General features: G+C 38.6%; 1 protein-coding gene across 1 annotated transcript in view; it reads right to left on the reverse strand.

Annotated features, from left to right (window-relative positions):
- Window positions 1-547: 547 nt before the first annotated feature.
- Window positions 548-18,470, reverse strand: part of rhoj (ras homolog family member J) — a 42,953-nt gene continuing 25,030 nt past the window's right edge. Inside the window, exons 3-6 of the mRNA XM_043697221.1 lie at window positions 18,136-18,154; window positions 13,315-13,479; window positions 12,835-12,930; window positions 548-9,945 (exon numbers count right to left, since the gene is read on the reverse strand). Coding sequence (XP_043553156.1) covers window positions 9,799-9,945; window positions 12,835-12,930; window positions 13,315-13,479; window positions 18,136-18,154 — 427 coding nt within the window. The 3' untranslated portion in view covers window positions 548-9,798. The remainder of the gene's footprint in view (window positions 9,946-12,834; window positions 12,931-13,314; window positions 13,480-18,135; window positions 18,155-18,470) is intronic.

An 18,470-nucleotide genomic window follows, 5' to 3' on the forward strand; every position in this document is an offset into this window, starting at 1 on the left:
AAATGTTAGCTTCTTGAGGAAGCTCAGTACAGAGTTGATGAGTTGGCATCTGAGCTGTGACATCAGGTATGAAGAAGAGCTATCAGGACACTATTTCAGGAGGCAATCACACCCCTTTAAGTTAATCACATTACCTTTGGTGTGTGGGCGGGGACAGAAGAATGTGACTGAAATACTCATTAATGTGCTGCCTTTATCTTCCTAGTTGCTGGACTCCCTGCAATGTACAGTACTTGAAATTTGTCATACCATTAAATTGCCATCTTTCATTTAAAATACATATCCTAAGTCATCACTTGCCATCCTCCTCAATCTTCAAATGCTAGCTCAATTATGAAGAGCTTGTAAAATGCAGTTAGCACTACTTTGACAGCTTTACTGCATGTCAAAAAGGTACAGAATGAATATTGTATTAGCACCATGTTGTGAAATAAATAATTTGCTGTCCTTTCAGTGCAAACATAAAAAGGATGAATGTTCAACTTACTAAAAAATCTGAGCACTTCTAAAAATTTTCCAAGGCATCAAATCTAATCAGAACAAAATGTAGACGACAACGTCCAATAAACTTTTACTTTCATCAAAAACTATGCACAATAAACAGAATTATACAAAAATTAAGAGTACAAAGCAATTGTCATAAGTGATTACTTAAATCTGTTGCATAGAAATCAAAAGCAAATATGGAATTACACATACAAATGCTAATTACAAGTTTCCTTTCATATTTTAACAAGGTTAAATTATGTGGAATTTGCATTTCTATTGGGTTTAAATTATTGCTTCTTCTGAAACATTAATACCTGTATTTACTTAATACATAGAAACAATATTAAGGCACTAAAAAGATATTGTACTTGGATACCGTAAGCAAACATATTAGTCAACTTAGAGAGAGAGAGACTCCGAGCACAGAATTCTACCCAGTAAAATTGTAATTACTTTCCAACACTTTTATAGAGATTTCATGGTTACCAGTTTGTGCCAAGTGGAAAAAAAAGTATTAATTACATGATTCTTATTTCAAGTGCATCATCTTCTGAGTTGAGCAAGAATTGTATCTAGACATAATGTCACATGATTTAGATCTTTGCAACATACAAAGATTTGATCAGATTAGTGGTACGTTCCCATTTTAAGTTTAATGACGTAAATTAATGCTTATTAATAATTGAATTTTTTAACAAAGGAGACAATTGATATAACAATATGATCTTACAACTACAGTTTACTAATTGACATTGTGAAATAGTCACCTGATTATGTTTTAAAGTGTGCTTGCCTTGATTACATATTTTATCATGTGTTTAGAATCTTTCATACATACTTTCACCAAACCATTTTCTGGGAGAAAAATAATAATTATTATTTACTGATAATGCATTGAAATTTGCTGGGAAGTATGAATGGATGATGTGGGGAATCTTCTTTGAAAAGCTGGATGAAAAATATTCTCAAATGCACCAACTGGTACTTATCTATCGTTAATACTTGTAGAGATATGTTGGCCAGTTTTTTCTGCAATTTAACTTCTTATCTGAAAAGCAAAACCATGGTATCAATCCCATAAGCACTGATGTCAAGCTGATCCTTATGATTGCAGAACTTACTATACCCAAAGTACATATTATAGAAAGGCATTTAAAAAACATAGCTAATACTCTGATTTGCTATTCGGGGCAGTAGTCTTCTGTAAAGTAAATTGAAACAAATGAGTCAAAACATTATGTACTGTATAAGCCAACAGTAAATCCACAAAAGTATTGTTAAGAACTTTTGTGACCCAACATTAATTATTAATTGATATATTTTATCGAGTCAAAAATGTCAATGATTACGCATGCAACATCATTGATTTGTTCAGTCTGGTTCTTTAAGGACATTTCATTAAGATCCTTTTAAATGAAAACCACAAAGAACTACTTTTGTTTCGGTTCTTGCATTTTGATGCTTCAGATTTTTGTTTTAAATTAAGACAGAATTGTTAATGTGCGTTGAAGGGAAATCAACAATAGACACAAATAATTTCAAAATGCAATTAGTGCCAATCACACCTGCTTAAGAGTGGTGGGGATTTGCTAACTAGATGATATGACTGATAGGTAGATAGATAGACAGACAGCCCTCAAACTTAAAATAAAGTCAAAATTTTAAGTTGGAGCTGGTGACAAATCAAGCAATGACATATGGACAATTGTAATAACTGGCATAAGATTTTTTTTTAATTCTAAAGTTTGCATCCCCAAAACACTTGTGCTTTGCAACACAGCATTCAGCTTATACAATGAATTTTAGATAAATTACTATACCGTGCATACTTTTATTATTTATCCTGAGTGAAGTTATGGTGTTTGATAATCCTATAGACATCTTACCTGCAGTAGATTGCTGTTCTTTGAGCTCATAAAAAGGGTAATTGCAGTGTGGAGTGATATAAAATACCACTATGTTCACGAAACTTCTGTATGTATTAAAAGTATAGTATTTCCTGACCAACAATTAAACTGGTGACTGGAAGACCACAAACACTTAAGCTGAGAAACTGGTCAGGAAAATGCCACAGCCAGTAACTGTATAAGTATTGGAAGAATAAAGAGCGGTCAGCCCAACACTCTTGTTTTAAGAAAGATTCCAGTTCCTTAAATAAGCAAACGAGTTAGTTGAATCATTGAAAAAATATCCACAGACTGTATAATCACCACAGCTATATGGATGTAATTTCTATTAATATCATTTTGATGTGGTATTAGATCATGCTGAGAGACTATTTTAAGTGGCATCTAAATATCCTTGAGAAATTGAAGTTCAAAGCAGTGCTCTGTAAATTCCTTCATACATTCTCCATTGCAAATTACAGCTACTGAATGAATGATCTGTTACTAACTAAATGGCACTAACACCATTTTCACTCATTTTTCCATTGCACTCTCCACTGCAACCATCCATCAAGGCCAGTGAGACAGATAAACCTTTTCTTCCAACTAGCTCTCATCTATCATCAGAATACTTGTTTACCTGCCTGCCTGCCAGTCTCTAATTGCAATTTTAAAAACAAGCTTAAAATTTGAAAGCTAATTAATTCAGGAAGTCTCTAAGTGAAAAGCAGGCAGGGTTTCCATTGAGAATATTTCCAGAGCAAAGCAATTAGATTGTGGATTTGTAATTGTTGAGATGTCCAATTTCTAATCTGTTGTGCAGTTAGACTGGCTGGATGTGTAGTAATGTCTGGATTGGAGATTTTTACATTTTCAAATACAAAAATTGCATTCATATAGTGCCTTTAATGATCTAGGTACATCCCTGAGTACCTTACAACTGGTGAATCACTTTTAATGTGTAGTCAGTGTCACAGCTTTTAAGATTAGAACTTTGTTGTGTACCATCCACCTATTTCACAAATTTATTCAAAAGGGCTGAGAAATAATTTCTTTTTATAGAATACTTCCTATTTCAATTTGGTTTTAAGTATTGCATTGTTTTTTAAAAAATGGTAATCTGGAAAGTGCCAGGCAGATTAACATGGAATTCTGCTGATTGGTCAACTTGATTGAAGGAAATAACGTTTGTCTAGTTGTCATTTATTGATGAATGGCTGCAATATATTGTAATTATATAGCACAGTAATATGTTGACTCAATGTGCAGTGTTTATTGCTGTTGAGTCCAGAGAAAAAAAGATACTAGCCACCCAGAGAAGCTCATATACGAGCACATTTATCACAATGTTGCCTTGGCCATGAAAAAGTCCTGGATCACAGGAACATGTTTTTTGTACTGGATGAAATCACCCAAATCCCCATCCTTAAAAGCTACATGCAATTAAATTGAACATTTTGTATTTTTTTTTGTTGAATCGTTTTCCACTGGAGATCAGGTTGAAAGCCTACTGTCAGCAATTCTGAAGACACTGGAGTACATTTAGCAGGTTAGAGAATTTGTTTACTTTTTCATCCTGTTCTAAGCTCGCACAGTGAAGAAATATAAATGTCAGCTTGTTTCATCCTTATTGTCTTAACTGGTCTTTTCCATTACAAATAAACAGCTAATTGCTTCTTGTCCAACAAAACTATCATTTAAACCACAAGTTATGAAATTGTGCTTTAGATCCAAACATGGTGCTATGCTCATTTCATAAAAACGTTTTATCACATCATGACTTCTTTTTGAAAAGTGTTTCTCAAGCACAGGAAAAAAATTTCTGGGCACTACGCAAAGTAATAGTACAGTACACAGCATGAGAAAGAGGAAGGGAAATGGAATGGACTTTCTCCTTTACAGAATCAAACACATTTCTTCAGAATGGAAGATGGAGGCAGTTTTTGAGAGGAGGTGAGGTGCTTTCACAAAACAGGATGCAGAGTTCAGATTTTGAAAGGGCAGGAGCATAGCAATTTTACAGAGATTTGTCCACGATGGTTAGGAAGGGGTTAGAATTTCAGTTTACGAGCATCAAAGGTTGCATTCGCAGGTATAAGGAGGGGAAGAATAACACATACAGACAGACACACAGACAGACAGACAGACAGACACACACACACACACGTTTGAAAACCAGGAAGAACATAGTAAAAATAAAAACTTGAGGACGATAATTTTGCCAGAATTACAGGATTTAGGGGTACAAGCAGGACACAAGTGGTGTCATTTTGAATGAGTTATTACCTGTGGAGGGTAGACACGGCACAGGCAGCAAGAGGAGGATTACTGGTAGCAAAAAATTGGAGACAGTGGTGGGGGGTGTAATTTTTCAGGGATAGAAGAAAACACTTTAGGTCAATGAAGAAGCTGAGCACAATGCCACATCCTGATAAAATCTTCCCAGTTGCGAAATGAAACTGCTAAAGCCCATTCACTTTCAAAGATACAACATCGGTCTCATCCATTTTAAACTAGTACTGGAATTTACCAAAATCCCCTTCGCTTAAAACCCTTCAGAGGCTGAACTTGTATTTCAAGCTTTAAGGACTATTTACCCTATTGCAATCAAGTGGAAGTAATCATACACAATGTTAACAAGTTTTGTTGACTGGATTTCTTAAAGAGATGATTGCTTGTTTCCTTCCATGAAAATCAAGTTCAAATTGCAAAATCTAATTTCCAAGCCCAATTTTCAGTACTCACCCCAAGTTTTTGAATAAGAGATTTATCTTTTTAGTTAAAAGGAAAATCAACCTAATGAACTGCAAAGATGCAGAACACATTGGAAAATAAACTATACAGCATGCTTCCAAGCATATTTACACTGATGTCTCACTCAATCTCCTGATGCACTTGAACAGCATCCCAAGGGAATTCTTTTTTGACAGCATCAACTGAATATATTTAAAACAAATGATTACTAATGGCTACACATGCAAGATAAAGCATGTAAAGACAGTATTTAAGACCAAAACATCATTCAATTGAATGAAGAGTTATTCCTTTTTAAACTGATTTCTAAATTATCATCCATAGTAATTTAAAAGATATTATTCATGGCTTTGTATCTACTAATGTCAAAAAAAGAAGATGCCTAGTTTATTTTGTGCTTAGCTTTTTCTCCCCCACCTGGTACGTAGGCCCATCAAAGTAAAAGCCCAATCGATCATTTAAGGTGAACTGTCCAATGTTTCAGGAGAAATAAATTATATTGCCTATTCTGTCAACGTATATTAAGTCAATATGTTAAAGTGCCTTACAAAGTTTAATTGAATATAGTTGTTAATGATTACTGATACAAGAACTTCATAAAGCTCCAAGTATGGATTGCCTCACTCCAACAGATGTTGACAGACTTGTCTGTTGATTGCAATAAACGAGGAGGTGAATACATACGTATTGTGCTTCATTCAATAAAAAGAATGCAAGTTCAAGATTGTAATCCCCCTTTTGTCAGTTGTCAGAAAATATACCTTGGAACTTGCAAGTAAGTATAGTCCTTCCATGCATGAAACAAAAGTTGGATTCCTACTCCAAGCTGCAATGTTCAGGATATCAGTAAGAATACAGTAATTAAAATAGTACAAGCTGGATTGACTCTTAAGAAACAAAGATTGCTGAACAGAGACAAATAAAATAGTAGCAAATGGTCAATTAATTAGATCTGTAAAAATATAATCAGTTGATTAGATCAGAACCCCTATTACATTAAGTTATATCTTAGCTAGTTTTAATTGAAAACAAAGGAGTTTCCTGTTTGTTTGCCCATAAGTTTAGCAGATCACCGAAATATATCAACGCAGCCTACTAAAAAATTTCATGTTAACTATGGATTCCAATAGGAACAGTTAGAACACTACCATTTAACAACATTTCTGAATGCTCAAACTTAATGAATCGTTCAGCCTAGAAAATCAGAGCTCACAGTTCATACAGAATTTGTCTGTATTTAGACGTGTAACTATCTACATTCAGATTATTTCGCATACTGATAACGTTTCCATGTGATGTTTTATGGATACCATATCTAGTAACAAATGAGGTAATGTGTCTCTCATTTAAACTATACACTAATTCCACCCTCTTCTCTCAAACTTTCATGGTCTGTGAAATCATGTGATGGTAGATATTCCATTAGATTTTCTTCATTTTTGAGCCTCCAAAATCTGAGTTTGAGATACCATAGCCCACGTTTTCTCTCAGACTTGGCTTCCTGATCATGTTAGTTATATTCATATTTTAACTGCATGTAATAAGTACTGAAAACGCTAAACAAAAACTTTGAACGCATTAATTCCAGGAGCCTTTTCATGAATAGGTAACTAAGCAATCAAAAAAGGGCAATGTACTCTGTGGTGATCCCAAGTTCACATCACTTGTGATGACTGAGAAAACTCCTGAACACAAAGTACCTGAAAACATTTTGACCTACATTATTTTGCCAGCTGGTGAATAGTAGCCACTTGCATGTGCAAGAAATGCAAATAAAATGTTGGCTCTTGCAAGCCAGCTCTTATTAACAAAACAACTAATAAGAGCCAGACATGACTGATTGGAATGTATCTTATCATATCAGGCATATTTATTGACTTCAGTTACCACTGGCGCAAATATCTGGTTTTGGCGAAGCAAAATGATAAATTTGAGACACAAAAATATTGACTTGTACTTATTTAAGTAACAACAAAAATCTTAACAGGATGCAGCTAATTAAGGTAGCACTAAGTTAGCATTCATGAAAATGGATCTGCAAAATGCCAAAGTTATGATTTCAAACACACAGAAAATATCTGGTAAACACTATGCAAATAGAAGGAAACAGATTGAAAGTCCCAGTGACATAATAGCAGAATTGATAATGTTGGTAAATATATTTGGAAAATCTTATACTGGCAAATCAAATCAGGATGACTAACACCTTCTGACTGCGCCTGTATTGTTCTGGAAAGCTTGGGAGTTGTTGGAACAGTTTGAAATGATTCAACTCAACAAAAAAGTTAGTTAAATTGGAGTGCTATTCATTTTACACAGAATAATTGTTGTCAGCACAACCCTAATTTCAAGTGATAAATATAACTAACATATATTTGCATAACTTAAGTCAGGATGTAAATTATACTTACCAGCCATTTTTTAGCTGGTATTTATTAATGGTCCAGAATTTACCAAATGATGGGTGATTTAGTGGCACTTACCTTCATTAACTATGTAAATCATCTGGTAACTTGTGGCAAGGAAGGAAATACCCTGTGAATTGCAAAATCACCACAAGTTGCAGGATGAATAGCACCATTGATATTTAAATTCTAATTCTCCCTTCACTTTTGTCTATCTCTCTCATTCAGTTCCAACCTAGTTCTCCATATTATACTTTCTGCACATTCTTTGACTCCAATTCACTCTCCTGCTCAATCGTTCCACAGTTTCCTTCTCAAAGCTTCAATTTCACTACTTAAATGAGTTACACTCAAGGTCTCATTGTTTATCAATGCTCCAAATGTCCTTTTTCACCCCCTCACTGTGCCCTTATTAGCTTACAGTTCCAACTGCTTACAGGACAAACATTTGAGATGAAGGGTGAGGGAAGAACTTTAATAGGGCACATTATAAAGCTGACAAACTCCAACAAATCCTAGGCTAAACGCTTCATGAATTGAAGGGAGTTATTCTGGATTTACAGTAGCACTTGAATTCAAGTCAAACTGAGGTACAGCATGAAGATATTCCTACTAGACTTTTCTGGTCACGTTGATATGTAGCTCAGTAAACATCATGGCCTCAACGTAGCTTTGTGTGTTCCTTTGTACCAGTCTGAATCAAAAAGAGTTGTTCTACTTGACCTGAAGGTGGTCCAAGGCAGCTTGCATCCAAAATGTGACACTGTACTTTCAGAAAGTGAACATTACTTTTGAATATTTAGGACAAATAAACAAAAACATGGTGTAAAGAATGGAAAAATAATATACATTAGATATTTATCATGGAAGGAGTAATGAGAGAATCTATTCACCAAATTACCTCATCAACTATTGGTTTGCTTAGGTTGGTAGCAGGAGAGGTCAGGTGAAAAAAAATCACAGGAAGGCCTGACGCACGCTTCTTTACTATTAATTGATCGAATGCATGCCAATGCCAGAAAGTAATTAAGCTACTTGTTACTGAGACCATTTTATTTTTCCTCCCCGTTTCTACTTAATTGCACTATTAACTGCAGCCAAGTCGAGAACTGGTGATGTGATCGCAGGCCTCTGCCTCCAGAAGGTTGTACGTGAATGAGCGGTTAGAAACCCTTTCAAATTTTCTCCTCCCTGCTTTGGAAGTGCACCCACCCTCTGCTCAGTATTAACATACTAGAGTAAAAGAATCATTCCCCAGTGACGCCATGCATCAATACACCAATGCAAGATGCTGCCAACATACTTAGCAAGTAGATTTACTCCTTTCTACAAAACTCAACACCATGAATCCTGGTTTTACCTAAAATGCTACGTGAATTTTAGTCAGAGGAAGGTATACTTAAAATGGAGTATGCAAGTCATTGTCATCACTAAGAAAAACAAACAAAAAACAAATATATGTTGCTTGGGTACAAATGTTTAAAGTTGTCGTCATGAGAGATGGAAATGAATCAGTTAACTTGTTATGGAGTTAGGAAAGCTAGGATTTCATGATCTCATTTAAAATCTTAGGTGTTCAATTTGATATGTAGTGCAGATGTTATAAAGTAATGCCAGCTTGCTAATGATGTCATGTGGCCATCATCACAATGCTTCAGAAATATTAGCTTAAATGAGTTATTCATTAATCCCTACATGGCTACAAGTGTTCAGATGTCTACTGTAAGTTGCAATAAATGCTTGTCCAGCTTAAGGAAGGCAGTACAGCATAAATACTACTGAGGTCTTCAAATTGCATTAGCTGAGCTTATAAATAGCTGCATAAGGCCACGAAAAAATTAGCCAAAAGTAACAGGTTTTCGATGCAGTGCTTCAATGTGTTCTGTCTAACACCTTTGGCTTTTTTACTCCTCAGACTTCCCAGTAACATCTCTGCCATAAGAACAGACATTTTTTTTAACAATGGCTCAGTGCTTTGCGGCCAGGATCAAGAGAAGATGTATGCCTGGCAAATTGAAAAGTGACCGGTACTTAGCAGTAAACTAATATGACATTTGTGAGGTTCGATAGTTTTAAGTTAGTCCACTACTGCAGATGATTCCTCACTGGACCCGCTCTCCATCTCTTCTTCATATTAAGGAACCAGGAAAGAATTTTTTGTTTCCTTTTCCAAATAAAAAGCTTACTGCTTTTACAATCAACTTTTCTTATTAGTCAACCAGAACTTGCTTTCTTGCAACATTCCTTTGTCCTTGTGCATTCCGTCATATTATTGCACAACACACACGACATTTTGCACAACCTCTTTTCCTCTTTTTGGGATGGAAAACTGTCAAAATTGCTTCATCAAACACAGCTTTCAATCCTTTCTGTGTGAGGGCAGAGCATTCCAGGTAACACTGTGCTCCAATCTGAAAAATAAAATAAAGGAAATCCACTTTTGCTTTCAGTTGTGAATCTAGTTTAGGTTTACATCTATTGCCATATGAATCTGATGCCACATGGGTTTAAATTAGCTATGAATTTTAATTAAAACATTCAGGCATACTGTAGATTCTTAATATCACAGTACAAACCATGAGCCATAAAAAAAAATCATCAAATTTTGAAGTGTAAAATGTGAAACTTTAGTTTCCTTAAACTACACAACATTACAAAAAATGTCCAAACTGGTTAGGACAGTGCTCGGTCATTGCTGATCCCATTTCGCATTAGTTTACCTGAAATTACAGAGTAATATTGTAGATTTTAGGGTGAGGTAGTGACACAGAGGTAATAATTGGTGGATTCAACTCATACTCTTGAGGACAAGGGTTCAAATCGACCATGGCAGCTGATTGAATTTTTAAAAAAATTCAATAAATGATAAACTTGGACCATATAATACATAAATGGTGCTATGAAACTACCATTGAACTGCCTTTTTAAAAATTGCAGACCCCACTGGCGAGGCCAACATTTATTGCCCATTTAAAGAACAGTGGTTCTACGCATGTTAAGGTTTTTAAAGCACTCAAATAGGGGTAACAGCCAAATGCATCTAAGCAAAAAAAGCAATACTGAAATTAAATAATTACATCACTAATCAAAAGGTTTTTGATCTGCTCCCAATCTCAATACAAATTTTGATAAACTGACTATTGTTTCCAAACATAGCTGTGATTCTTTGATATGCAATTCCAAGTTTAGCTGCTCATGTTCAAAAGTTTGAGTCAGAATGATAGTGACCAAAGCACAGAAAAAGGCTATTTGGCCAATCAAATCCGTGCCAATCCCAATTGCTTAACTATTCTAACCCCATTTTCCTGCATTTGGCCCATAGCCTTGTATGCGCTGGAATCACAAGTGCACATCTTAAACACTTCTTGAATGTTATGATTTCTGCCTCTATCACCCTTAAATGACAAAACGCAGTAGACCCAGCACTGATCCTTCTGGTACGCGATTAGTCACAGGGGTGCAGTCTGAAAAGCAACCCTCCACCACCACCTTCTGCCTCCTGCCTTTGAGCAAATTCTGTATTCAGTACTCCCTTCAGTCTCCTCTGCTTCAAGAAAAACATATCCAGTCTATCCAATCTCAAACTCTTAAGCCCAGACAACATCCCGGTAAATTTCCTCTGCACCTTCTCCAGTTCAAATCACTCCACTCCTATAATGTGGATTTCCAGAACAGCACACACAATACTCTTATAATGGCCTAACTAACTTCTTATATTGTTCCAGCATAACCTCCCGGCTCTTAAACTCTTTTCTCAGCTAATTGAACATTAACGTTTTCTGCTATCAGCAAAATTCCCAGCATACCTAGAATGCATAACTGAAGCAGTGAAGACCAATGAGAGAGTTTTGAGAGAAATGTCTACCTTCTTAGCTTCTCACAGCAGGGCATTGGTTTTTATAAATAAATAACAACTACCAAATGCCTTTTCAGCTATTTTAAACAACAAACAAAACTTGTTATTGAAATTATGAAACAAATGTTGGTTTAGGCTAAGAAGCAACCTTTTGGCCAAATATATCTGTCACAGATATAAAGTTGTGAACCTGACTGCAGCATTAATAGAAGCAGTCTTATTCCACTTGAGTTCGGCACCTTCTGAGAATACTCTTCGAGCCAAAGTTGAAAATCGTTCAGCGGGGGGAGGAGACTACCAAAATTGTTCGACAATTTATGAACTTAACGCAGTACCTTTTTTAAATTGGAGCAAGTGGATACATCACTTCCTACTTTCTGAGATTGGCAAAGCAAATAATTCACTTCACATGTGTTCAGGTGACAATAGTCTTGAGAGCTGGAATTTGCATTCTGCACCTGATGGTGTCAAACTAGCAGTGTAACTAACCACAGGTGGGTTAGAGAGAATTTTCCTTTTATTAGTGGCAGCAGATTTGACAGCAACTTAGATGGAAACTGGATATGTACTTGAAAATGTAAGGTATGAAGGGCTACAGGGAAATAGCAGGGGAGCAGGCCAAATTGAGTAATATTTTCCCTGGAGTGTTGGCGGCTGAGGGGTGACGTTATAGAGGTTTATAAAATCATGAGGAGCATCATAGGATAAATAGACGTGGTCTTTTCCCGAGGTGGGAGAGTCCAGAACTAGACGGCATAGGTTTAGGGTGAGAGGGGAAAGATATAAAAGGGACCTAAGGGGCAACTGTTTCATGCAGAGGGTGGTGCATGTATGGAATGAGCTGCCAGAGGAAGTGGTGGAGGCTGGTACAATTACAACATTTAGAAGGCATCTGGATGGGTATATGAATAGGAAAGGTTTAGAGGGATATGGGCCAAGTGCTGGCAAATGGGACTAGATTGGGTTGGAATATCTGGTCAGCATGGACGAGTTGGACTGAAGGGTCTGTTGTTTCCATGCTATACATGTATAACTCTTCCAAACAGCTGGCATAGGGAAGATTGGCTGATTGGCTTTCTTTCATGCAATTTCCCTTCAATTTACCAGAAGAAACAATAACACATTACTGTTAGCCAATTTCTTTCACTTAAAATAAACCCATACAAGCCAACACAACAGAAGTTTTCATTCTTAAAGGCTTTCTGTTTTTTTTTTAAAGAAAGAGAAAATGTACTAGCATTGAAGCATCAGCTTTGTTTTCTGGAGAACAGTTCATGACAATGCAAAATTCTGTCCCCCATGCAGTCGCTAACTGCTGCATTACTGTGACCAGTCTTGCATTACTGTGACCAGTCTTGGCATAAAAAAGGCTCCTGCATGAGACTTGCCTAATTTTGAATAGTCAGAATTCTTATCATGCAAAACTCTCCAAAATAGGAATTACCTCTTTAGCCAACTTCACACCTTGTTCGTATGTGATGGGTTTTTCCTTCATATGAATTAATCGGGCCAGTGTTTTGGGATCATCTCTTAGATCAATCTGCAAAATATATTTTAATGGGAAAATGTTAGACTTTCATATCTACTTTCCAGTATAATAACTTTACCAGAGCACTCACTGTTGTTTACCACGAGAGCTAATTTCCATAAAATAAAACTTGATGTCCTGTGCAATGGAGAACTGAGCTGTCAACTTATGAAAACACTTTCACAGTCTGCCTTCAGGTTTTGCTACAAATGTGACCGTATTTCATTTGGACTATATCAGCTCACTTATTTTGCGGTTTTCTTATTATTTCCCTTAAATGAAAAACATCACCCACAGAGAAATAAGGTTTTAATGGAAAACTAATGGTTTTGCAAAGAAGCTAGATGGAGTGAGAAAAAAACATCCATCCCAGGTCTTTGCAATGTGGTATCATACCTGAGTTCCAATCAGTACATAAGGCACATGCGGCATACACGCTTTAAGCTCAGGCACCCACTCCTCTTGCACGTTGTGGTATGATGCAGGATTTACCACAGAGAAGCAGATCAAAAACACATCAGTGTTTGGATAAGAGAAAGGTCTCAGTTGATTGTAGTCCTCCTATAACAAATAAGAGGAAGTCAAAAGTAGTATAAAACCGTATCAACCCAAATTTATTCAGCTTTATTCAGACATTAATTTTACCTGTACGCTTGCAAAACATTTTAGAGCACCTAGCCAAGATTTTAATAAGTTACATTCACAGAAGAAATCCAGGTGGCTGGATTCACCTCCTCAATGCAATGGGCTTAAACGAACATTTGACTGCATAGACATTTTCATAAATCAGTTTAAAAATAAAATACAAGGCATTGTGCAACAGGTAAACAGCTTTTTACAACTACTCAGCTTTCAGCACCCATTTAAAGGGCGGCACTCATAACTTACCTTTAATTTTCTCACTCTTCAGAGCATTTACTAAGCACATTCTATGCAGAACATTGCACAAAAGATTAATATTCACCACTTAATATCAGTCCATAGATATTTATTCAATTCCACATTCTTTAAAAAGCTAAATGGGTGAGAATTCTACAATGCATAATTCTATAAAGTATAGATTGATATTTAATGAGGAAGCCAATCTTCAACTTTTTAGAAGCAGTCTTCCTATAAGCCTTTTACCTGAGATAGTCAATTAAGAATCAGTCTTAAGATCAACTATAGGTAGCACAGCTATATTACAACAAAACAATAAAAAGAGTAATGCTTTCATATTGATAGTACTCCATCCATCAGCCAGCTTGGTGACAAACTGCACAATTAGAACAGGATCTTCTACTGCACAATTAAAGTATTTGACAATTTTCCAAGATTATAAAGCTGATGTGGTGCTGTCTCAATTTTACACTGCACGCAGTAACTGCATACCCATGCATATAAAAAACTAAAACCGCATCACATGTCAAAAGGTATCTGAATGATCAAATAGAATTTGAAAAAAAGGGAGTCTGTTAAAAGGAGTACACAAACATTAAGAGAGAGCTTCATATTATTGCCAAGTGGTTATTCATAAAATCAATTTACAAGTCAAAGAACCTGAATTCTCCCAAATTAAAAGTACGAAAAACTGAACAGTAGACTGTTACTACATCATTCCATTTGACTTCACAGCATGAATCAGTCAATGGTGCAGCACAATTTAAAATTGAAGCACCAGAAAGGTACAAAATATTGAATTATAGAGAATGAGCTATTCACTGCCAAAATATCATTAATGATTTTATTAAATCAGGTCTTTTTTCTTATCAAGAGTCAATGGTTTAACTTGGCATTAATAGAATATTTTTAAACAAAATAGGATACAAATAAGCTATTGACATTGACGGTGGATGTTGGAAACAGTGAAGAGGTTACATTTTTTAAACAGTGAATGCAGGGATTGCTGAAGCAACTTTGTTTAATGTCACATTCAAACACAAAATGTTAAAGAGGCAGAAGGGAGGCCTGAATTTTTCAGAGACTCCCTCAAAAGTGGGAAAAGAGAGGTGGGTGGCTGGTGGCGATGCACAAAGACTTTTTGTGTTTGGCAATTCAAAGTTTTGAAAGGGTAGACTGTGCCTTCAGAGACTACCAGTCAGCGTGGCTGGTTAAAGAGTGATAAGCCAGTCATAGATGCCACAGAACATTACCCAGGTCCCAAAGCAAAGAGTGTTAGGGGGCAACCAGGAACTGTGTTCACTTGGCATTGCCCAGGTGGCACATGAACATTCAGTACTGGCACACTGAAGGAGGCTGATACTCCACTGGTACCACATGTCCAGAAGAGTAACAAGGCTGCCAAGGATAAGTGAATAGCACCTACGATGAAGAGTTTATGCTCAAAAACATCAACTCTCCTGCTCCTCAAATGCTGCCTGACCAGCTGTGCTTTTCCAGCACCACACTCTCAACTCTGATCTCCAGCATCTGCAGTCCTCACTTTCACTTACCTAGAAGTGAATCTCCAGCTGGCAATGCAGGCATGACTCTCAGGCCCCCCAGAGGTGAGGAGATGCTACACCTTCCACTGGGAAGCTAAAACCCTGGGCAATGTGAGAACATGGAAGAGAAAGGAGAGACAGGACAGCTACAGAGGCCACATCCTCAATACAGAAACTACCAAAGATGGAGAGAGATGCTTGGAGATGACAGAACTAGTGCCACAGGGGACTAACTTTCCAGGTAGATGGTCACAGACAGATGACAGTCTCATCGTTGAATGCCTTGCCGCACTGGTCACAAGATTGATAGAGGTCCTCAAAGTCCTAACGTCTTGACCATCTTTTCTTGCTGCAGATCTTAATATTACTTTTAAAAATCTGCAAAACTCACCAACTTGTCATTGATGGCCATGGGGGACAGGATATTCATTTAGAGAGAGATCACAGCAGGGTATACCTCCACCACTCCGTCCAGCTAACTTGTCTGACTGCAGCATTAACTTCCTCCATGTGTGTACTCTTTCTCCAGAAGACACAGTCATGATGCCTTCACCCTCCACTACTCTACACTGCCTCAGATTACACTGAAAATGCATGAATGGATCCTTGGTGACAAGGGACATATTTGTGAGCTAGCTCCTGGCCCACCACGGAAAGCATCAGACATGGCAGAGAGAAGATAACCAGTGACACCTGGTCAACAAGACACCTGGTCAGCAGGCCACTGGGCTTCTGAAGGTGTAACTCCAGTGCCTGAACCAGTCAGGTAGTGTGTTTCAATGTTCTCTTGCTAGGGTCTCAATTGTTGCGATGATACACTGTATTGTCTGAAGAGGCCTCCTACAAAAGGTGTGAAACTGAGGATTGAGGCCTTGAAAAGAGACAGGAGGAGGAGCAGGAAGAGGTGTCGAGAGAGGAGGCAGAGGAAACGAGTTAGAAAAATGTCTCTGCTGTGTGATGAGATGGATGGGGATGGCCTTCCTCCTGCCAGAATCCATGGGGAGGACCTCTCTCCACTCTCACACAATCTACAACACTAGATCAAAAGGTCACAATGATCATCTGCAACAAGAGGCAAATCTTTCCATCAATGGCACAGCATTTACCTTACTCTGTGCAGTCCTCGCATATGTACCCCCCCCTCAACATTCTGGAATATTTCCATCACTGAATTCCGCACTAACAACAAGCTGGGCATTTGCATCAATCACAAACTCAACTGTATTACCATGTAAATACATTGTAGTTACAACAGTAGGCAAGAAATCTCAGTGAATAACTGACCCCCAAAGCCTTTCTACCATCTACAAGGCACTAATTAGGGATACTCCCCACTTGGGTGGATGGGTGCAGCTCCAATAACACCCAAGAAGCTTGACACGATCCAAGACAAAGCACAATTGGCAACAAATCTACATGCAAATCACTCCCTCCACCATCGATATACACTAGTACACACTGCTGATTCACAAATCAAACTGCTCCCATTTTCTCAGCCTGCTCCTGCCCCACCGACCTAATCTCTTCCTACCTTGACACCGTCCTGTCCCCCCAGGAACTCCCCACCTATGTTCGGGACACCACCCACTCCCTTCACCTCCTGCAAGACTTTCATTTTCCCGGCCCCCAATGCCTCATCTTCATCATGGACATCCAGTCTCTGTACACATCGATCCGCCATGAGGAGGGTCACCAAGCCCTCGGTTTCCATTTCTTCCTCTCACGCTGTCCCAACCAGTACCCTTTCACTGACACCCTCATCCGCCTGGCTGAACTGGTCCTCATCTTCAACAACTTCTCCTTCCAATCCTCCCACTTCCTCCAAATGAAAGGGGTAGCCATGGGAACCCACATGGGACCCAGCTATGTCTGCCTGTTTGTCGGGTACATGGAACAGTCCATCTTCTGCAGTTACACCGGCGCCAACCCCCACCCTGTTCCTCCACTGCATCGATGACTGTATCGGCGCCACCTCATGCTCCCATGAGGAGGTTGAACAGTCCAACTTTACAAACACCTTCCACCCCGACCTCAAATTCACCTGGACCATATTGGAAACCTCCCTCCCCTTCCTGGATCTTTCCAACACCATCTCTGGCAACCAGCCTACCACAGACATACACTACAAGCCCACTGACCTCCACAGCTACCTAGACTGCACCTCCTCCCACCCTACCTCCTGTAAAAACACCATCCCTTATTCCCAATTCCTCTGCACCCACCACATCTGCTCCCAGGATGACCAATTCCACCTCAGAAAGTCCCTGATGGCCTCCTTCTTCCACGATCTCAACTTCCCTTCCAACATGGTTGACGATGCCCTCCAGCGCATCTCCTCCACTTCACACACCACCGACCTTGAACCTCACCCCTCCCAAAGCAATAAGGACAGAAACCCCCGTCCTCACCTTCCACCCCACCAACCTCTACATACAACGCATCATCCTCCATCACTTTCGTCACCTCGAAACAGAACCCACTACGGGAGATATATTTCCCTCCCCACCTCCATCAGCGTTCCGAAAAGACCATTCTCTCCGCGACTCCCTCATCAGGTCCACACCTGGCACCTTTGCCTGCCACTGCAGGAAGTTCAAAGCCTGTACCCACACCACACCCCTCACCTCCGTCCAAGGCCCCAAGGGATTCTTCCACATCCATCACAAGTTTACCTGTAGCTCTACCAATGTCATCTACTGCATCAGTTGCACCCAGCGTGGTCTCCTCTACATCAGGAAGTCAGGACGCCTTCTTCCGGATCATTTCAGATAATATCTCTGGGACCTGCGCCCACCTCCCCCACCGTCCCATGGCTGAACACTTCAACTCCCCTTCCCATTCCATTAAGGACATGCAAGTCCTGGGTTTCCTCCATTGTCAAACCCTTATTACCTGGACCCTGGAGGAGGAACACCTCATATTCCACCTTGGGACCCTGGGATAAATGTGGATTTCAATACCTTCCACATTTCCCCTCCCCTCACATTATCCCAGTCCCAAGCCTCCAACTCGGCACAGCCCTCCGGTCCGGTCCATCACTCCCCCCTGACCTACTACCTTCTCTGCCACCTTCATCTACCTATCGCTTTCCCAGCTACCTCACCCCCCCCCCCCCCCCCCCCCACCCCC

This window comes from Chiloscyllium plagiosum, chromosome 10 (genome assembly GCF_004010195.1).
Source record: "Chiloscyllium plagiosum isolate BGI_BamShark_2017 chromosome 10, ASM401019v2, whole genome shotgun sequence".
Taxonomy (NCBI): Eukaryota; Metazoa; Chordata; class Chondrichthyes; order Orectolobiformes; family Hemiscylliidae; genus Chiloscyllium; species Chiloscyllium plagiosum.